This window comes from Coregonus lavaretus (genome assembly GCF_964263955.1).
Source record: "Coregonus lavaretus genome assembly, chromosome: 21".
NCBI classification, from domain to species: domain Eukaryota; kingdom Metazoa; phylum Chordata; class Actinopteri; order Salmoniformes; family Salmonidae; genus Coregonus; species Coregonus lavaretus.
Window position 1 is genome coordinate 9,513,479 of NC_140008.1, and position 21,729 is coordinate 9,535,207.

Consider the following 21,729-nt stretch of genomic DNA (forward strand, 5'->3'; position numbering starts at 1 on the left):
CGTTCGTTCGCGAACAATCCATCACTCCTTCCTAACCGGCAGTCATCCTGATTCCAGGTTGTTGGTGAATAAAAATTCAAAATGTTGGATATCCCCACTTTGGCTGGATTCCAATAGGAATTACACATCACTTTGCAAGCCATCATAATGCAACTTGTTGGCCTGAAAACCATCAGTTTCAGGCCACTGAATTAGGGTAACAGCACTGCTTTACAGTAAAATAAATCAATCACACAAACAGAAGTTCACGTAATTGACATGTAAAAGCAGATGCTCATGTTAAAGTCAAGATTCAGCCATTTTGAATGTCACACCGCTCAGAGATGCACAAAAACTATATAACATTCAATGTGGGTGAATCTTTCCTTTAACCTGCTTAGGAAAATTCTGAATCTGTAAAGATTAACATAGACAGTCCATTATGATTATGGTGTGAAACAAGGTTTTATTTATGAACTACAGTATGATCACAAATACCATCTGCTTATTATTATTATTATAGTTCTAAATACACCACTTATCTGGATTAAGATTTCAAAACTGATACAATTCAAACACTTAAAACATTTACAATAAAAACAAGCTCCATAGGGCATGAATAAATGACATTGCTGGGTCAGTCAGTAAGGCATACAAAAGTACATTAAATACAAGGTTAATAACTATAATAAATATAAAATAAATATAAAATCAGTGCAACAGTCACAGTTGAGTGTTTTGAGGTACAGTGCAGGTAAAATTTGATGACAAATCCTATTGGCCTAGGACCACCTTTCTTATAACTGACCTAAAAACACATGTTGCATTGCAACCAGTCAAAAGTTCAATAGAAAATTATGGAAAAACATTTATGTTCGGAGCTCATAGACCAGGGGTGTGGCTGATGTTGAAATGCTTAGCAGATTGGCCCAGATCTTCTCTCTGTGAGATTGACCGAAGCAGTAGCCAATGGCCTGCTCTGCTTCTTGGATCCTCCTTCGGAACCGTCCTCTGTCTCGGGCTAGCTCCTCCCAGGGTCCTTTGCGAGACGCCTGCCGAGCGAAGGGCCAAGTATGCATCACGTGAACCTGAACAAGTGGTGAAAACCGCACCTAAAACACAACAGGTACACACGTGTCAGTCAGATAAGGTCTTCTTCAATCTCACATTATTGTAGTGTAGAATTTAACACAACGGACAGTTTTAGTTCCATCTGAAACATTCTAATCCAGTATGTTATAAAGAGCATGTGACTGCAGTGTTGGCAGAGAGACTTGCACAACACCAATTAACTGGAACTGAAGTCTCTGCTGACTCGTATCACATGACGGGGTTAGTCATAACAACCTGTTGTTGCTAATCAACCATTAACAAGGGCTTGGGTAATCACACTTAGTGCGAGCTTATGAGGCAATAGTCATGTTGACTGACCTCACCATAAACTACAAGTGACATGACCTATTTATTTTTTTATCACATACATTGGTTGTTAATACCAAGTATTTCTGAGTAAATAAGTGGTTCTCCCATCCTAATATTCAGTTCCTAATATTCAAGTAGTGTGAACTGGATTTCTTGTGTGTTCATGTTTAGCTAATATGTCAATTTGAGCTATAAATAGTCCATGTTTGGTTGTGTATGTTTATATGGATGATGTGATAGGAGTATATCATGTTTAAGGTGGTAACGTTAGAACTAGGACTATAGACTGAGGGATGTAGAACTATAATAACCTTTTTTAGAGGTTGTTTGTCCTTGTCTTCCTGTGTTACTTTAGCTTCTGGTCTCCTCCAGGGCACCAGTGTAGTAACTGGGTGGCAATGCTGCTTCAGCTGTCTCTTGGGTAGACAAGGCTTTGTAGGACTGGTTGTTTGGGGGCTTTTGGTCCCCCTCTGCTTAGCATGGCCGGGTGGTGTCTGTGTGGGGCAGCTCTGTGGGGTGAGTGGGTCTTTTGTGCTGAAGGCAGGTGGCTCTGTGGTTTTAGGGAATCTCTGGAGGCAGGCACGGAAGTTCAGAGGGTGGTAAAGGTCGTCGTTTTGGGAGATGGACCTCCACAGCTGCTCCTCCTCGTCATCCTCAAAGGAGGAAGGGCCCACGCTCTCCCTCTCTGTGTCAGAAGAACATGAGGTCATGACTGAGGCCCTTTCAGCCTCCTGGGAGTGTGTAAGTGCTTTCTCTGTGTGAGGGACTGAGCTGACTACAGATGCCGTGAAACACAGGGGATTGTATGGGTCGGTGGGGCTGGTGAAGAGCTCCCAGAGCCTCTCGCTCTCCTCTTTGTCCAGGTCTGCGCACGAACCATCTGAACTCCCCCAGCTGCTCTCGCTATCTGAACGGCTGCTCCAGAAGCTCACGCCACCGCAGGTCTCTTGAAGTTCTTCGCCAGGCCTGCTGGATAGGTTACAATCGAGGCTGCTCCCAACACAATCTTCATTTTTTGTTTCCCCCATATTGGAGCAGCTTGAAATGCAGGCGGAGAAAGAGAAGGGGTTGTAGGGGTCGTTGGAGACGGACAAGGATTCCCAAAGTGCTTTACTGTCCTCGCTGTCAAACTCACCCATGTTTCGGTCATCCTCCTTTCCCCAGCTAAGATCCATATCATCTTCGGTGGTGTCATGTTTGGGTTTGAAGTCAAACACTTTCTCCTTGCAACACATTTCATCCGAGCTGGAGCTGCTTTCAGTGCTGCTCATAAACAGGTTCCAGTCACCTGGAAAGCCCAGTTTCCAGCTGGGGTGATGTCCAAGGCACAGTCCATCTTCGCTATCCATCGTGGCACGGGACACAAAGTCGTCCACCAATCCGCAGCACAGCTCCTCAGCCCGTAGGCTGGACAGAAGGGCCCCTGAGTGGGAATTCCCAGAGAAGGAATCACCCACGTCCCCGCAGAAATTCGATAGGGTGTTAGAGCCAGCAAGCATGACGCTTTCGTCACTGTCAAACAATGAGGAGAAGAGAAAGGATTCGGCTTGATTTGCTGCAGTAGTCATGTGCTGGACGTGTTGACCAGTTTCGTCCGTGATTCTCAGGTGGACTTCAAACCGGAACATTTGGAAAACTGTTAAAATAATCAAACAAAAAGATTTGGCTCAATATCAAATTCTCCCAAAATGTCCTCTTTTGCCTGATTAAACCAGACTGTATGGATTTAACAATTAACAAAAATATATTTGTTGACAATATTATGGCAACAGTAGTTCAATATCCGGCATTTGTTACTTTGTAACGTCACTAGTACATTCTGCCAGTGTTCTAAAATAAGTTACGTAAACTACCGATATATTGGGTGCGTTTGTAAATTCGCTCTGGCTATCTCCTCCGATTTCAGAGCACTCTCGTCTGAGTGTCCCAGAGCGGAGAATAACTTTGAATTTACGAACGCTCAACACCCGTTGAATATGGCTGGTGTCAGTAAACATCGGCAAAAAGGCTTAATTAAATTGTTGCCAGCATCACAGTAACCAACGCTCTGGATAACACGAATACAGCCTAACCAGCTCTGCTTGGGCAAGTAAAATGGTCAGTGAGGTGTTCTCTCATTTATGTCTGGAAGTAGCTAGCAAGCTAGCTAACTTTAGCCAGTTAGCTTGGGTGCTTGACTGCAGTTGTGAGACCAGAACTCTCGGATCAACCCTACTCCTCCGCCAGAGCGTCCAGTGTGCGTTCTGAACGCTCCGAGAGCGAAACGTTCTGAATTTACCAACGGACAATCTGACAACGCTCTGAATTTACGAACGGACAATCTGACAACGCTCTGAATTTACGAACGGACAATCTGACAACGCTCTGAATTTACGAATGGACAATCTGACAACGCTCTGAATTTACGAATGGACAATTTGACAACGCTCTGAATTTACGAACGGACAATTTGACAACGTTCTGAATTTACGAACGACCAGAGGTCACTCTGGCACTCCAGAGTGAATTTAAGAACCCACCCAATGTTCCCAAAGAAAGTACAGTAGGGTTTAGAAACCCCGTGTTACGGTCGTCTGTTTTATGGTATCAGGACATAACACAAGTTAGCAGTCCGACCAGGGCCACATTTCCCACACATACAAAATGAACAGTGAGGTTTCTGTTGCATCAAATTACCTGCCAAGAAGCTGTAGTAAATGACATGGACCAACACCCGTAGTTGTTCCCACAGTACGGTCAGTACGTGCTTGGTCCAAGGTAGAAGCGCCATACCCCCCTCGCCAAACCTCTCCATCGCAGTCCGATGAGAACCCTTCCTAAAACCAACACTTGATGCCATTTTTTCTTGAGCCATGTCGATGATTCTAGGAATTATCCTCACGTGTTCTGATATTCCTCGTCTAAAACAAATAGATTACTCTCCGTCTTCAGTTGTCGTACTGTACGAAAATACTTCATTTTCACCAGAAGTATGTCTTTCTACCTATATAAAATCTCAAATGTTGACTAGTGGCGCCATATTCTCAGTGTTGTTATTGTTGTTGTAGCTAGTAAAGAGTGAATGTCAAATTAGTGCGACACTGCCCTAATATAAAGTCCGTGTCGTCATAACATGATGTGATTGGACAAGGTAAGTGTCAGTCACACCCAAGTACATCCTCATTGTAAACACTCCCTCAAATTACGTGTTTAAGTGACGCAGTGAAAGTGCCAGTAAATTCCCGAGCCAGCCAGCTGAGGCTGACCCTTTCGGTTAGTGTAGATTAAAATGTCTGACATCACAATAACAAAGATAGAAGCTTTCACTATCCATATCATTCCGACTGTTATTCATTGGTGGGCTACATAAAGCCAAACAAACTATTCTCAAACGTTTCCTCTTAAAATAAAGACAAATAAATATTTCAATCCAAATTCTTTATTTATCCAAAACGTGATGATGATTATGCCACCAGAGCAGAAGCTGTCGATGACTCACTGTAGAACAGAAACAGAAGGAAATTATTACAAATAGGAAAGCACATTACTACTCTCATAATCCAAAAGTGAAACACCAAACCAACCAACCATGAGGAGAATACAAATAACTACTTTGCATTTCAAGATCCAACATAAATCCGGGCATTTCAAGATCCAACATAAATCCGGGCATTTCAAGATCCAACATAAATCCAGGCACCCCACACTTTCACTTCAAGGCTTTACTTTAAAATATTAAATAATGACTTTCACTTTCTTATCCTTTCTATCTGACCCCAGATCAGTCTGAATCAGCCTATGTGAATCAAATGACCAGGGTGCTGGCAATCCCAGGAACTAAGCCATTGGTTGGAGTGTATTATACAGTGCTGTATGAAGGTGACTGGTAGAGTTGGCACAGTGCAGCCACTCTGCTAATTGAGCTCCAATGTTCCTCTGGCACAAAATAAATATATTAGCTCTTACAGAGCAAAGAGCAGGACAATGAATTGTGCAGGATAAATGGCATAGACAGAGGCTTGATACATTTAAGTCATTTAGCAGACGCTCTTTATCCAGAGCGACTTACAGGAGCAATTAGGGTTAAGTGCCTTGCTCAAGGGCACATCGACAGATTTTTCACCTAGTCGGCCCAGGGATTAGAACCAGCGACCTTTCGGTTACTGGCACAACGCTCTTAACCACTAAGCTACCTCACGGATTTATCAGGGGTAAAACATTTCCCTGACAGAGGTTTTGGTACGTACTACTTCCAGTTGGGAGCAAGTACTCTCCTGGTCTTGTAGTAACGGGCCAGCCTGTGGATCCTGCTCTCAGTGAGGATCAGGCGGAACTTGGCATCCTTGTCCTGCAAAGAACAGGGGTACAGATATTAGCATATCTAGAAACAAAGAACTTGACAATACATTCACGAAGAGTGAACATGACTCCTCCCGCATGCAGTACAAAAACACCTGGCCAAGAAGGGAGTGTGCTGTCCATGATATGGCTCAAAATATGCTGCACTCAAAAACATACACTTTATATACACAAAAGTATGTGGACACCCCTTCAAATTAGTGGATTCGGCCATTTCAGCCACACCCGTTGATGACAGGTGTATGAAATCGAGCACACAACCATGCTATCTACATAGACAAACATTGGCAGTAAATTGGCCTTCCTGAAGAGCTCAGTGACTTTCAACGGGGCACCATCATGGGATGCCACCTCTCCAACAAGTCAGTTCATAATTTTCTGCTCTGCCCCAGTCAACTGTAAGCTCACAGAACAGGTCCGCTGAGTGCTGAAGTGCATAAAAAATCGTCTGTCTTCGGTTGCAACACTCACTACCGAGTCCCAAACTGCCTCTGGAAGCAACGTGTCTTGCTTAATAGACTCAAAATGGGGGAAATTGTTTGCGAACAGAAAATGAAAAATCGGGCATCCTTGTTTGACAAGCTTTGGTAGTACCCCTTCCATTTCAAAACGCATGCGGTGTGTGTGTAATGAACGCAACACATGCATTCTGGTTCTTTCAAACCCTGCCTGACATCTGGTCCCCTTTTCGCTAACTTCCATAGACGTAGCGCACCGTCTAGTTTCTACCCCGTAACCTTCACTTCTATCAGATCAATAGTGTGACTGAGGGGCTGAAGGGACAGCTTTCTGAATGCAATGCAGCATAAGAAAACACAACCTCCGTCCCTTGAAGTCAACACTGTTCTGTCATGACAAGATTTCACCCATCAAACCATATTTGATCAGCCATTAGCCTACAACAAGGAAATACATTTTTATGTTATGCACACCTTTCTGTTCCTCTCTAGATGCTTCCTGACAGCCACAGCCTTCTTGATGAGGTGGTACAGGTCCTCTGGGAGGTCTGGGGCCAGGCCCTTGGTCTTGAGGATCCTCAAAATTTTGTTGCCGGTGACAAAGCGTACCTGGGCCACACCGTGGGAGTCCCTCAGAATGACACCTGGACACAGAGGGGGAGGAAGGAAGGGTCAGAGTCAACTTGATAGTTGAGAAATGACCTAAGTCAAGGCTGGATGCCTGTCTGTTTGGCATGACAACAACGCATTCTGAAGAAACAGGCACATGAGCTAGCCTAAATCAAGCTCAACAACAAATAGATACTAAGCTCTCATTCATGGATTGTCTGCCACAGAGGAAAATAATTTGCTATTACTAATATGAATACTTAATATTGATAGATTGTACACTGAACAAAAATATTAACGCAACATGTAAAGTGTTGGTCCCATGAGCTGAAAGAAATTATGCTCACAAAACGTTTCTTTCAAATTTTGTGCACAAATGTGTTTACATCCATTAGTGAGCATTTCTCTTTTGCCAAGATAACCCATCCACCTGACAGGTGTGGCATATCAAGAAGCTGATTAACCAGCATGATCATTACACAGGTGCACCTTATGCTGGGGACAATAAAAGGTCACTAAAATCTGCAGTTTTGTCACAACACAATGCCACAGATGTTTCAAATTGAGGGTGCGTGCAAATGGCATGCTGACTGCAGGAATGACCACCAGAGCTGCCGCCAGAGGATTGAATGTTAATTTCTCTACCATAAGCCGCATCCACAATGTCGTTTTAGAGAATTTGGCAGTACATCCAACCGGCCTCACAACCGCAGACCACGTGTAACCACGCCAGCCAAGGACCCCCCACATCCGGCTTCTTCACCTGCGGGATCATCTGAGACCATCCACCCGACAGCTACTGAAATTGTGGGTTTGCACAACCAAATAGTTGTCAGAAACTGTCTCAGGGAAGCTCATCTGCGTGCTCGTCAACCACACCAGGGCCTTGACCTGACTGCAGTTTGGCGTCGTAACCGACTTCAATGCGCAAATGCTCACCTTCGACGGCCACTGGCACGCGGGAGAGGTGTGCTCTTCACGGATGAATCCCGGTTTCAACTGTACCGGGCAGATGGCAGATAATGTACGGCGTCGTGTGGGCTAGCAGTTTGCTGATGTCAAAGTTGTGAACATCGTGCCCCATGGTGGCGGTGAGGTTATGGTATGGGCAGGCATACGCTACGGAATGCACAGAGATCCTCTGACCAAATCCTGAGGACCATTGTTGTGCCATTCATCCGCCATCACCTCATATTTCAGCATATAAAAGGATCGGTACACAATTTCTGGAAGCTGAAAATGTTCAATTTCTTCCATGGTCTGCATACTCACCAGACATGTCACCCATTGAGCATGTTTGGGATGCCCTGGATCGACATGTACGACAGCATGTTCCAGTTCCCGCCAATATCCAGCAACTTTGCACAGCCATTGAAGAGTGGGACAACATTCCACAAATCAACAGCCTGATCAACTCTATGTGAAGGAGATGTGTCATGCAGCATGAGGCAAATGGTGGTCATACCAGATACTGACTGGTTTTCTGATCCAGGTATCTGTGACCAACAGATGCATATCTGTATTCCCAGTCATGTGAAATCCATAGATTAGGGCCTAATTCATTTATTTCAATTGACTGATATCCTCATATGAACTGCAACTCAGTAAAATCTTGTTGCGTTTATATTTTTGTTCAGTGTATTTGCCAGTTAAAAAAAAAAAAACATGACCGGGATATCACAAAAAAGGCTGACATATTTCCATTGTGGTCCCTAAACTGGATTTGCCAGTTTTGTTTAACATTATTTTAAAATTACGTTATGGTAAACACGGGCTTTGAGTTGCTGTGATAGTTTGTTCCACTCAACAGCGCCAGTATATAAAAAGGTCTTAACGGATACACTCTTAAATTTAAAAACAGGCAATAGAGTCTCTGGTGTTGTATTGGTGGACATCTCTAATATAAGTTAAATAATATGATAAGTACCTAGGGGCTGAGTCAGTAATAATTCTATGGAACAGACAAAGTAAAGTTAATATGACTCTCTACAGATCATATTCAGTTAAAGATCCACTATTCAGAAATCGCTCTGGCATTTCCTGGTTGCTAAAATTCGAATAGTTCGCCTAATTTTAGTTTATGTGACAAAATAAGCAAGTATAGTGTAGAGAATCATTGTACCATCTAAACCGATGTGAAATATATTTTCCATAACCTAAAATATTTTATTTTCAACTGAAAGTCGCTCTGGAGAAGAGCGTCTGCTAAATGACTAAAATGTAAAAATGGTGTACAAAACCAAAAGACGCAAAAATCTTAACTGAAGGGGAAACAGAAATAGCGCACATAGAACCGATCTACCGCTTCTTGGACTTGCTTCCAATGACAGATCAAACTCTTTTCTATATACATTTGGTCAAGTCACCCAAAGAGTTACATATTGCAGCTTTAAGAGTGATTAACACAATGCATAGCATTTTTTATACATTTCCCCTTTCTGTATTCACGTTTTCACTAAGTTGCTCTGGATGAGCGTCTGCTAAACGACTTCAATGTAAATGTTTAGAGAACATTTTGTACGACCTGATTAGAATATAAACCTGTCTCCAAGAGCCCAGTTAGACATTTCCTGTAATTCTGTGCTGGAGGTGTTCTCCCTGAATTCTCGTATTAAACCAGATAGATTTTTTTAAATTGATATTATCAATGACAGCTCTCCTTTTGTGGAAATTCCTATTACACAGTGGTAGTACTTGTTAACTTTACCAATCTGAGAGGGGGTCAATCCCTTCTTCGCCAGCTTGAAGATCTGTTCCTTGACATCATCAGAGGCCAGCTTCAGCCACTGGAAGAGAAGACCATAGGAGTATTATAGCCGGAGTATGACGATGAGGGCCGACTGTTCATCCAATGATCACCTTACGGATCCCAGACTCAAAAAGGATATGAAAATGTTCCTCAATCCAGGCCTTGAGTTGGCATTGGCTTCTCCCGATTAACCCTCAACTCAAAGTAGTGAATATAAATGATCAAAATACATTTAGCTTATTCATAAAACACAGCTTTCTATCGCCAAGCTAATGCTAAAGCAGGCCATTGGAATCCATCAAAGTGTGAAGCTTGTTGGGATGAAAAGCTGCCGGAATACAATGGCCTGGCTGCTTTAGCTACCTAGCTTGGAGTTGGAAAGCGGCGTTTTATTAAAGAACTTGGCATATCTTTGATAATTTTCCTCTTTTTGTTGCACCGTACTAAAGCGTTTTGCAACAATGTGTACTGAATACACCCTGGGATTGAGGAACCGTTTCATATCCGTGTCCAGTGAGCAGATCAGGAAATGACGATAGTAACCCCTAGCCACATTCTGTAACCCGGTAGGTGGCGTTCCCATACAGATACATATTGGTATTGGCACCATACTCACCAAATACAGAAGTATTTTACCCAAACGTAACTTGTCGATACTTCGTTCTGGATTTGGAAGGCTCTGGTGGCTTATAAACTCCTGTTGCTAGTTGTCCATGATAACCAGGCAGTCAGAAAATGCTAGTTATTTCATTTATTTTTTTGCACCATGCACAAATTACATTTTGGGCTAAGTGCCTTGCTCAAGGCCACATTGAGAGATCTTTCACCTAGTCGGCTCTGGGATTCCAACCAGCAACCTTTCAGTTTCTGGCCCAACGCTCTTATCCGCTAGGCTACCTGCTGCCCCAAATAATATACAATGTGCCATCTGGGTGTCATTCATAACGACCCTTAATCCAAATTGCACTGTGACATGCAGTACTTTGGGGTGGACTCATTAGTTGCACACCATAATCTAACGCTTTGCCACGGAAACAGTTTACTCCAAACGCTCTGCAACTTGACATAAGCTGTTGAATTCCGTTTTGTTCTGTCTTGATCAATGAGATGAGGTCGGAAAGTGTTGGTGAGAAGAATTCAGAAAGTATCGGCAAGTTAAATTCAGATGAAAAAGGACTGCAACAGGTAGGTGTCCACCCACCTTACTTACCAGTCTTATGTAGATAGTAGACACTAGTTGCCTACATCCACTCGTATAGTATACAGCAGACCAATATTGACCCAACAATATTGATGAACCGTTATACTTACAGTGGGGACACTTCGCCTGTAAGGCAGCGCCGACTGGGACAAGCCCTTTCTGCAACAATAATTATATTCACATTAGTTTGTCAACTTATAAGTAAACTGTGGCAGCAAACAAGTTGAAAAAATGTGAGTACCGTGCAATTCATTGCATACAAATTCAATGAACCGACTGAGGTGGTTATAGCTAGCTAGTGAAGTCTGTCAAATACTAACTAGCCAACGGCTCTATTGCAGACAATAAGACTAAAATGTTTCACCAGGGAGTAGGCCTGACTAGCTAACTCATTAATAAGCCAGTGATAAACATGTGCTGGATCCTTTAACTTACCGACTTTAACGTACATCCCACATGAATGCAGTGAAGTGTGTTGGCTAACTAACCTTAGCTAGCGGTAACTAGCTTATTGCTGGCTAGCTTGTTCAAACTCATTTATTGGAACTGGGGCAATTTAGACGGTTCAATGTGGATGTCATGTGTACACAATATATTCCCATTGTATAAATGGTAAATACATGTAATAACAGATGTTAGAAAAACACTTTTGTACGTTGAAAATAAAGCTTACCCGGGAGCATGCATGCGACCCATGATGGCGGTAGAAGAAGAGAGGGCCTCCACGAGACTGAAAGAACAATGTTGCGCCTGCGTGGAAAATGACGTCAGATGCGCTTGACTAGTTAGCCACAATCCAGAATTTTTTTTGGGGGTCATTTAGCAGACGCTCTTATCCAGAGCGACTTACAGGAGCAATTAAGGTTAAGTGCCTTGCTCAAGGGCACATCGACAGATTTTTCACCTAGTCGGCTCGGGGATTAGAACCAGCGACCTTTCGGTTACTGGCACAACGCTCTTAACCACTAAGCTATCTACCCCTCATTATCTTTATTTGTAAACCCCTCTACCTGTAAAGTGATCAACAAGACCTTTGACTTCATCTGGAAAATATGTCTCAAACAAAAAAAAGTCAGTCCTCTCAATTAAAAGATCTGAAGGAGGTCTGGAAGTGTTGGATTTTGTTGACATAAATAACACTCAAGATCAATTGGTTGAAAAGATGTTTGGTCAATACAGAATCTATTTGGTATTTCATTCTAAACATTGTGTTAAATAAGTTGTGAAGTCTTCAATTTTTACTCTAATGTAATTATATTCCTGAAAGATTTCCCGCTAAATTGGCTAGGTTTCACCAACAAGCTTTAATGTCCTGGAAAATGTTTCCTGCACAACTTTTCCCCACATAAAGCTCTTTTGTGGAATAATTCAGACATAACTGTAAGGAATAAGTCATTGTTCTACCCTAGCTGGCATGAGGAAAATTGACTTTGTTCTTGGCCTGTCTAACTTGGGTTTTTACTGCAAAATTATCATTGTTTGGCTAATTGTGGGGTGCCGAGGTTTTGGACACCTTGAACACGCAACTTAAATATCATCCAAAAATCACTTTACAAATACAAAAGGTACACTTACCGTTAGCTGTTTTACCACAGATTTCCAATTAGGTTTATGTAACACAGCTTCGAGACAACGTTTTTTCAGAGTTCCCTCCTGACTTTCCGTAGTTCAGGTAAATGTGCCACGCAAAAAAACACCTCTGTGGGAATCTGTTAAAACCGCACACAGTAAGGCTGCGTTTAGAAAGGCAGCCCAATTTTGGTCTTTTGACCAATCAGATCAGCTCTAAAAAAAAGCGATGTGGAAAGATCTTACGTGATTGGTCAAAAGTATATATCTGAATTGGTCTCACTGTCTTAACACAGCCTAAGAGTTTCAGGACTATTGTTCATATTGGCAGCGCTGTGGTTAATATTTCGAATGAGAACCCAAGGGTTGCATTGCCCTTTGGATCCTCGAGAGATAATCAGGTGCATGGAAATACTAACCTAACGTGCAGGCGTAAAATAAACGCCTGAAAATAGATCTCCTACATACTGGTCTTGAGGAATAGAAAAACACTTTTGGGAGAGATTCTCTTCTGCACTGTCCATCAACCAATCCAGTAAACGTGGAGGAGTTAATATAGAGTGTCGCCTTGCTAGCGTCACAGGCTCTCTTTTTTAAATTTCCCCTGAAAAACGGAACATCCAGTTGTTGGGCTATGGAAATACAGACCTTTCTTTGGTGCAATAACTCTCAATGAGAGTCAATATGACTGATTCTATTGGCCCTTTCCCAACATGAATCATAAAAAAACACTGTCACAATCTTTGTTCAAAAAACATTTAATTTGCTTTAGGAAAGAGGGATTACAGTACACACCGATTCATTCGGGTTAAGGTAACCAATTAAGAATAAATAACTGGCCATGTTAATAGAAAATCATACAGTCATTAAAATAGTGGATCAAGTCACTATTCATAGTGTGAGTGATGCTTATCATAATTGTCTTTGTTGACATTCTCTTTAAAACCACTCCCGGATAAATTCATTATTTCATCTTTAGGTTTGTAGTCGGCTCAGAGGAAGCAGTGTATCTCCTGCCCTGGATGTCTTTCCCTTTTTTTGTCCTGATGGCTCCAATTCAGAGTTACCCCTATAGCACAAATCTAGGATCAGCTTACCCCACCCCAAATCCTACCCTTAAAACCAATAGGAGTTGAAAGAAAAACTGCCATTGGATCAGTGTTGAGGCAACCTTATCCTACACCATCAAATGCACAGACAAGAGAATGTTCGTGATACAAATCCCCAAAAAGGTGCAGTGAAAAGGAGTCAAGTATTTACCATATAAAATACATGGTAGTATGCATACAAGTGGGAGCTGATCGTTCCAACACCTTCTGATGCTAGTCCAGAACCCTGCTCACACTGGAAGAACTGTTGACATTATTTGACAGAATAGATTTCTTTTTTTCAATTGGGTTATCACCATTTTTTTATAAAATATGTTGCGATAAGGCTAAAGTGGAGTGTATAAGAGATTGTGAACACAAACAAGGCACCATGTTCGCTTCCCCTTTGAGAGAGTGGTTTGCCATCATCATCAGTTCTTTTGGCACGTGATTGGATAACACAAGATCACTCTCTTTCCTGGAGACTGGTTTGTGATGGGTACGTTCCCAGACGTTCTCAGCTAGCTTAGCAGGAAACCAGACGCTTCCTATTTGTTTACGTAGGAAAAAAATAATGTAAAAATGAGCCACTTCAACAAAAAAAATAAAACAAAAAAAATAAGTGTCAACCTATATACACACTCTTCTGAAGCTAAGATGTTTTGGTCCTCGAATGTCAAAATGTACAAAACATTACAGCTCCTGTGTTATAGTTTTTGAACAAACAAAATAAGTGGAGATTGTTTGCTACAATGAGGAAACAAACTTGATTAGTGAGAGGGAGAGACAGAGAGCGAGAAAGGCCCCAACCAGAATCAACCCCTAGCCCCTATCTATCTCTTAGGCACTTGTGTAGAGCTGAAAGGTTGGTGCTACAACCATATTGCTTATAATTCTTTAGGATCTACATGAAGTGCCAAAAGGGGTAAGGGGCTAGGGGTGGTTACTGGACAGGACCTAAGGGGGTAAGGGGCTAGGGGTGGTTACTGGACAGGACCTAAGGGGGTAAGGGGCTATAGGAGGTTATTGGACAGGACCTAAGGGGGTAAGGGGCTTGGGGTGGTTATTGGACAGGACCTAAGGGGGTAAGGGGCTAGGGGTGGTTACTGGACAGGACCTAAGGGGGTAAGGGGCTATAGGAGGTTATTGGACAGGGCCTAAGGGGGTAAGGGGCTAGGGGTGGTTTCTGGACAGGCCTTAAGGAGCTAGGAGGGGTTTCTGGACAGGACCTAAGGAGCTAGGAGGGGTTTCTGGACAGGACCTAAGGGGGTAAGGGGTGGTTACTGGACAGGACCTAAGGGACTAGGGGTGGTTTCTGGACAGGCCTTAAGGAGCTAGGAGGGGTTTCTGGACAGGACCTAAGGGGGTAAGGGGTGGTTACTGGACAGGACCTAAGGAGCTAGGGGTGGTTTCTGGACAGGCCCTAAGGAGCTAGGAGGGGTTTCTGGACAGGGCCTTGAGGTTGAGGAGGAAGGGGGTGGATTTGAGGCACCACCCTGGGGGGTGTGGCCAGTTCCCAGTTCCGTTGCCCTTATATGGGTGTATCTCGGGAGTTTTCTAAGAGAGGCGAAAAGCAGCGTTGTTCTCAGGTGGAGTCGTCTAGAAGTAGGGCACGGCGGTCAGCTTGTACCACTTGACAGTCTCCTTGCTGAGGTCGAAGTCTTTGAGTGTGAGCGTGACGCCACCCAGGTAGCAGTTCTCTCTCAGCGACTCGGCACTGAGCACGCTCAGTTGCAGCTCCCGCAGCCCCAGGGTCTCCTTGCTGTAGCCACTGTACACCAGCTGAGGAGGAGGTAGTCAGAGTAGTTAGCACATGCTAGCATCAGTTAGCCCGAGTAGGCAGCAGTTAGCGCGAGTAGGCAGCAGTTAGCCCGAGTAGGCAGCAGTTTGTATGAGTTAGATCAGTCACACAAACAGATCAGGAGAACAGTTACAAAGTGACACAGCAGGTCAGGACACAAAGCCGTTAACTATGACAATTTGCTACAGGGCCCTAATGGAAATGACCAATAGCCTACACCGATCTCACTCACCATTTCGTTGAAAGTGGGGTTCCTGGTCTTCCTGGATATCTTTGTTTTGCGCTTGGAGGTTTTGTGGGGGTCTGGGAGCAGGTAGGTTTTCACATAGGGGTTAGGGTCTGTCCCCTCCTCAGATACCTATGAGCAGGCGGATGGACATGGACCTAGTTAATGGTGCATTGGGTAAGGCCAAACTGAGGATTCACGTCCGTAATTCAATCCAATGCAACTTTATTCATCCCATCAGGGGCAAATAAATGTCCCTTGAGATATGTTTAATGGTAAATTAACCACCACGCTGCCTCAGCCCCCTCTGTAAGGCTGAGGATAAAAGTATAAATTCATTATAAAAATGCCAAATGTTTTGAGTTGTGTGCTAGTTAGGATTGGGCCCTGTGAGCCACCGTACTCACCAGGTCTCGGATGTGCATGACCATGATAAAGAGTGTGCTGTTCCTGTAGGACACGGATAGCTTTACCTCCCCCTCAACTCTACCTGAGGTGGGACTCAACGGTGGCGCCTCTGCAGAACAAATCACATTTAAAAAACTGTAGCTGCGACAATGGTCATACGTAGAGAAAGTGGGCAGAGTAGGACTCAGGTTTACCTGGTGCTCTGGCCGTCGCCTCCAATCCTTCCGTCTTGTCGTCTCTTGCGATCGGATGGAAGAATGTATAGATAAGATCACACTGATAGAGAGAGAGAAAATGGTCAGTGAAAATGGAGTGCATTGCGCTTTTATAACTCTTGTGTAGGTGGGTGTGTGTGTGTGGGTGGATGGTTAGGTGGGTGTGTGTGTGTGGGTGGATGGTTAGGTGGGTGTGTGTGTGTGGGTGGATGGTTAGGTGTGTGTGTGTGTGGGTGGATGGTTAGGTGGGTGTGTGTGGGTGGGTGGATGGTTAGGTGGGTGTGTGTGTGTGTGTGTGTGTGTGTGGGTGGATGGTTAGGTGGGTGTGTGGATGGTTAGGTGGGTGTGTGTGTGTGGGTGGATGGTTAGGTGGATGTGTGTGGGTGGGTGGATGGTTAGGTGGATGTGTGTGGGTGGGTGGGTGGGTGGATGGTTAGGTGTGTGTGGGTGGATGGTTAGGTGGGTGTGTGTGTGTGGGTGGATGGTTAGGTGGGTGTGTGTGTGGGTGGATGGTTAGGTGGGTGTGTGTGTGTTGGTGGATGGTTAGGTGGGTGTGTGTGTGTGGGTGGGTGGATGGTTAGGTGGGTGTGTGTGTGTGTGGGTGGATGGTTAGGTGGATGTGTGTGTGTGGGTGGATGGTTAGGTGGATGTGTGTGTGTGGGTGGATGGTTAGGTGGGTGTTTGTGTGTGGGTGGATGGTTAGGTGTGTGTGTGTGTGGGTGGATGGTTAGGTGGGTGTGTGTGTGGGTGGATGGTTAGGTGGGTGTGTGTGTGTGGGTGGATGGTTAGGTGGATGTGTGTGTGTAGGTGGATGGTTAGGTGGATGTGTGTGTGTAGGTGGATGGTTAGGTGGATGTGTGTGTGTGTGGGTGGATGGTTAGGTGGATGTGTGTGTGTGTGTGTGGGTGGATGGTTAGGTGGGTGTGTGTGTGTGGGTGGATGGTTAGGTGGGTGTGTGTGGGTGGATGGTTAGGTGGATGTGTGTGTGTAGGTGGATGGTTAGGTGGGTGTGTGTGTGTGGGTGGATGGTTAGGTGTGTGTGTGTGTGTGGGTGGATGGTTAGGTGGGTGTGTGTGTGTGGGTGGATGGTTAGGTGGGTGTGTGTGGGTGGATGGTTAGGTGGGTGTGTGTGTATGGTTAGGTGGGTGTGTGGATGGTTAGGTGGGTGTGTGTGGATGGTTAGGTGGGTGTGTGGATGGTTAGGTGGGTGTGTGTGTGTGGGTGGATGGTTAGGTGGGTGTTTGTGTGTGGGTGGATGGTTAGGTGTGTGTGTGTGGGTGGATGGTTAGGTGGGTGTGTGGGTGGGTGGATGGTTAGGTGGGTGTGTGTGTGTGGGTGGATGGTTAGGTGGGTGTGTGTGTAGGTGGATGGTTAGGTGGATGTGTGTGTGTGTGGGTGGATGGTTAGGTGGATGTGTGTGGGTGGATGGTTAGGTGGGTGTGTGTGTATGGTTAGGTGGGTGTGTGTGTGTGGATGGTTAGGTGGGTGTGTGGATGATTAGGTGGGTGTGTGTGTGTGGGTGGATGGTTAGGTGTGTGTGTGTGTGGGGTGGGTGGATGGTTAGGTGTGTGTGGGTGGATGGTTAGGTGGGTGTGTGTGTGTGGGTGGATGGTTAGGTGGGTGTGTGTGTGTGGGTGGATGGTTAGGTGGATGTGTGTGTGTAGGTGGATGTGTGTGTGTGGGTGGATGGTTAGGTGGGTGTGTGTGTGTGGGTGGATGGTTAGGTGGATGTGTGTGTGTAGGTGGATGTGTGTGTGTGGGTGGATGGTTAGGTGTGTGTGTGTGTGTGGGTGGATGGTTAGGTGGGTGTGTGTGGGTGGATGGTTAGGTGGGTGTGTGTGGGTGGATGGTTAGGTGTGTGTGTGTGTGTGGGTGGATGGTTAGGTGGGTGTGTGTGTCAGTCACCTGGGTGACCTCTGTGGAACTCCTCAACAGGTTTTGAACATAACCGTTGAGCTCAATCTTCCTCTTGGCTGCCACGTCCTTGATGTGGGTGCGGCCCAGCACCATTCTATTAGGGAACCTAGGGAGGGGACGGGGAAAGGTTAGTGCACTAACAAGAAGGGTGCATCTGTGGTAGAAGTGGGAGCTACACTTGGAAGGGAAGCATACATTACCCACATACAATGCAAGGCACTGAGTTAAAGCACAATTGTTTTTATATCGTTTTGAATATTATTACTATCTTTGCACAAATGTAAGTTACTTTTGGCTTTCTAAGGTCCAATAAGGCAGACTTTCAACCTTTACCACGTCTTTTTGGGAACAGAGTAATGCTATGCCACTTCCAGACAGCCTCAGGTTCTAGGTTCTCCACAAATGTCTGTGTGTGTGTCTGTGTGCGTGTCTGTGTGTGTGTCTGTGTGCGTACCCTGGCAGCTTCCACAGAGGGAAGAGGATGCACAGCTTGTTGTGGAGCTCTTGGAACTCATCGAAGGTGCGGAAGAGAAACTGGGCCTCGCTCTGTCCCTCTCGCAGGAGCCTCACCACGTACGTCTACAGGAGGAGGAGGGAGAGGAGGGGAAGGAGGAGGAGGGGAAGGAGGAGGAAGAAGAGGGGGTGGAATTTGAGTTTCTTATTCAGAATTCCATTGATGTTGTGACTACTCTATATATTTTGATTTACACAAAACTCTTTATATGCCAGATATGTGTTCTTCTGGCATCCCTATAGGGCAGCTTGGCCCTGTCTATGAAGGAACAGTGAGACCATGGTGTATGTAAACACATCAATAGACAGATTCATATATGTACGTCTCTGGTTGGAGACTCACATAGTGCTTGTCGGGGTTGTATCTCTTCTGGAAGGAGAAGATGGAGGCATCGCGGATGCGCCCCTCCTGCTTCAGTGTATAGGTCTTGGGGGAGAAGGAGAGGATGAGCTCGTCGTTGGACGGCAGGCCAGAGAAGCGCAGCTGGGCCAGGTTGTGGATGAAGAAGTTGAACTTGGTGGCCACGCTGCCCAGGCTGGATTCGATCAACCTGGAGGGAGGGAGGTGGGAAAGAAGGTTAAACTTTAGACAAAAGGGAGTATGTTGTTGAATTAATCTATTACACAGAGGGAGAAGAGAGACAGGAGGTAAATGGATGATAAAATGGCTAATAGCAGGCTAGTAACTGGGAGTTCTAAGGCGTTCATGATGTTATGCTGCAATGATTTATATATACACTCGATGACTGACAGGGGGTGCTGTTTTGAAGGGAGTTCTAAACTAACATATGGAATTGTTTTAAAATGGTCATACCAAGGATAGTTTAGCTATTTTATTTAGAATTGTAAGACCCCTTAAGGTATCAAAAATATATATAAAATATTTTTGGTATGAAACATTGAATTTGGCATTACTGCTATTAGCCAATAGAAACACATTGGATGTGGTCCTCTGTAGCTCAATTGGTAGAGCATGGCGCTTGTAACGCCAGGGTAGTGGGTTCGATCCCCGGGACCACCCATATGTAAAAATGTATGCACACACGACTGTAAGTCGCTTTGGATAAAAGTGTCTGCTAAATGGCATATTAAAATTAAATAACAGATTCACTACATGGAACAACAGATAGTCCCAAAAAAATCTGTCTGTCCTATCTGAGAGATATATGAAAGATCCGGAAACATGTTTTTAACATGTATTTACCCCTTATTTTAGGCACTAAACTATCTCTATATATAGTTCCATAAATTTTTTTAACTGGCACTGGGGACATTCTGATGAGTTTTGTGGGCGTCCCATCTTGTTCGTGAGTCTCAGCTTTCCACAGAGGGGTCATATTAGTGTGTAGCCCAAACAGTTGGGACGCTACAGACAGAAGTTGACAGAAGAGACTGTACCGACTTCAGACAAGTCTTGTGAGGCTTGTGGGTGTCCTAGAGCAAAACGGAGAACCCCATCGTGTTCATGAGTCTCAGCTTTCAATAGATAATAGTTTTGTAGGCCAAACCATTCCGACGATACAGACGTTTTCGTGAGAAGACTGAATTTTGGGATGTCTCATGGTCTGACAAACACCGCTCTAGCTTTCACCGCAGATGCGGAAGGGCGATATCGGCGGATGCGGTGGATTGCTTAAACAGACGGATTTGAATGGGGATTTGTTTTATTATGTTATTTATGTTAATTCGATTTCCCAGCAGGGTGCGACCATGGTAGGCCAAGGGTTAAAGTACTAATGTTACTGTCCTCACTACAACAACAAAAATACTTAAATACATGTAATTTTGTCCTTGAAATTATTTAAATGAAATACTATAGAATTCAATTCATTCCTATGGGGGACTGCTTTTCTGGCTTCAAAACCTCTCATTAGCCAATACATAGCATAAGCAATGCAGGTATTATTATTATTTTATTAAAACATTTTCAACAATACAGAACATACACATACAAAGACATCACAAGACGGAGCTGCTCTTCCTCCCGGGGAAGGACTGCCCGTTCCATGATCTCGCCATCACGGTTGACAACTCCGTTGTGTCCTCCTTCCAGAGTGCGAAGAGCCTTGGCGTGACCCTGGACAACACCCTGTCGTTCTCCGCTAACATCAAGGCGGTGACCCGATCCTGCAGGTTCATGCTCTACAACATTCGGAGAGTACGACCCTGCCTTACACAGGAAGCGGCACAGGTCCTAATCCAGGCACTTGTCATCTCCCGTCTGGATTACTGCAACTCGCTGTTGGCTGGGCTCCCTGCCTGTGCCATTAAACCCCTACAACTCATCCAGAATGCCGCAGCCCGTCTGGTGTTCAACCTTCCCAAGTTCTCTCACGTCACCCCGCTCCTCCGCACACTCCACTGGCTTCCAGTTGAAGCTCGCATCTGTTACAAGACCATGGTGCTTGCCTATGGAGCTGTGAGGGGAACGGCACCTCCGTACCTTCAGGCTCTGATCAGTCCCTACACCCAAACGAGGGCATTGCGTTCATCCACCTCTGGCCTGCTGGCTCCCCTTCCTCTGCGGAAGCATAGTTCCCGCTCAGCCCAGTCAAAACTGTTCGCTGCTCTGGCACCCCAATGGTGGAACAAGCTCCCTCACGACGCCAGGACAGCGGAGTCACTCACCACCTTCCGGAGACATTTGAAACCCCACCTCTTTAAGGAATACCTGGGATAGGATAAAGTAATCCTTCTACCCCCCCCCCCCCCAAAAAAAAATAATAATTGTAAAGTGGTTATCCCACTGGCTATAGGGTGAATGCACCAATTTGTAAGTCGCTCTGGATAAGAGCGTCTGCTAAATGACGTAAATGTAAATCACACAAACATTAACTACATCGCACCTGACCAGACCCTTCTCCAGCGCCCGCATCACTCTCCACCACATGGTGTCAAAACGCACCATGTTGTTTCTCTCCATCGCCCACACACTTTCAACATTTAGATAATAAAGCATTTCACCTTTCCATTGTGTTAATGACGGAGGATTGGTTGCGATCCAGGGATTATATACATCATTGTTATGCTGCCACCAGCTGGGCATTGTGGGAAAGTCGACAGTTGCAAATCAAGTATTGTGCTGCGTCAATTGTGACGGCTGAAATGGAATAGTAAATCTAAGTTATATTTTAATTGAGACTACAGATTGCCTTTTTCAAGTGAAACTAATTCAAGCTACTAAACATAGTAAGAGTTAAGGATGTCTTCTTGTGCATTTTGCATTGTAAGGCAGA

At 44.7% G+C, this 21,729-nt stretch overlaps 3 protein-coding genes across 3 annotated transcripts in view; all 3 read right to left on the bottom strand.

The window, feature by feature from the left end:
• Nucleotides 1-425: 425 nt before the first annotated feature.
• LOC311148894 (uncharacterized protein) lies at nt 426-4,464 on the bottom strand. The gene is made up of 3 exons (XM_084185907.1): nt 4,078-4,464; nt 1,713-3,037; nt 426-1,091 (listed from the first exon to the last, which is right to left on the bottom strand). Exons 1-3 carry the CDS (start codon nt 4,253-4,255, stop codon nt 849-851), a joined length of 1,746 nt encoding a protein of 581 aa, XP_084042033.1. The 5' UTR covers nt 4,256-4,464; the 3' UTR covers nt 426-848.
• A 337-nt stretch (nt 4,465-4,801) lies between these two features.
• LOC311148989 (small ribosomal subunit protein uS15-like) lies at nt 4,802-11,489 on the bottom strand. The gene is made up of 6 exons (XM_084186043.1): nt 11,430-11,489; nt 10,867-10,915; nt 9,514-9,592; nt 6,672-6,841; nt 5,628-5,728; nt 4,802-4,878 (listed from the first exon to the last, which is right to left on the bottom strand). The coding sequence occupies exons 1-6, from the start codon at nt 11,450-11,452 to the stop codon at nt 4,845-4,847; spliced, it is 456 nt and encodes a 151-aa protein (XP_084042169.1). The 5' UTR covers nt 11,453-11,489; the 3' UTR covers nt 4,802-4,844.
• A 1,578-nt stretch (nt 11,490-13,067) lies between these two features.
• Nucleotides 13,068-21,729, bottom strand: part of LOC311148869 (phosphatidylinositol 4-phosphate 3-kinase C2 domain-containing subunit alpha-like) — an 80,368-nt gene continuing 71,706 nt past the window's right edge. The window contains exons 27-33 of the mRNA XM_084185865.1: nt 18,837-19,044; nt 18,435-18,559; nt 17,969-18,086; nt 16,043-16,124; nt 15,848-15,957; nt 15,447-15,572; nt 13,068-15,195 (exon numbers count right to left, since the gene is read on the bottom strand). Of these exons, the coding sequence (XP_084041991.1) occupies nt 15,013-15,195; nt 15,447-15,572; nt 15,848-15,957; nt 16,043-16,124; nt 17,969-18,086; nt 18,435-18,559; nt 18,837-19,044 (952 nt within the window). The 3' untranslated portion in view covers nt 13,068-15,012. The remainder of the gene's footprint in view (nt 15,196-15,446; nt 15,573-15,847; nt 15,958-16,042; nt 16,125-17,968; nt 18,087-18,434; nt 18,560-18,836; nt 19,045-21,729) is intronic.

Bases quoted from the DNA above. Each gene is read 5' to 3' on its own strand.
- LOC311148894 (XM_084185907.1), bottom strand. From the start codon at position 4,255: ATGGCTCAAGAAAAAATGGCATCAAGTGTTGGTTTTAGGAAGGGTTCT. The intron at 3,038-4,077 runs GTAATTTGATGC...TTATTTTAACAG, and splicing joins TTACTACAGCTTCTTGGCAG to TTTTCCAAATGTTCCGGTTT. The intron at 1,092-1,712 runs GTTATTATAGTT...GTTGTGTTTTAG, and splicing joins ACAAACAACCTCTAAAAAAG to GTGCGGTTTTCACCACTTGT.
- LOC311148989 (XM_084186043.1), bottom strand. From the start codon at position 11,452: ATGGGTCGCATGCATGCTCCCGG. The intron at 10,916-11,429 runs GTAAGCTTTATT...TTATTGTTGCAG, and splicing joins GGTCGCATGCATGCTCCCGG to AAAGGGCTTGTCCCAGTCGG. The intron at 4,879-5,627 runs GTACGTACCAAA...TCTGTTCTACAG, and splicing joins CTTGCTCCCAACTGGAAGTA to TGAGTCATCGACAGCTTCTG.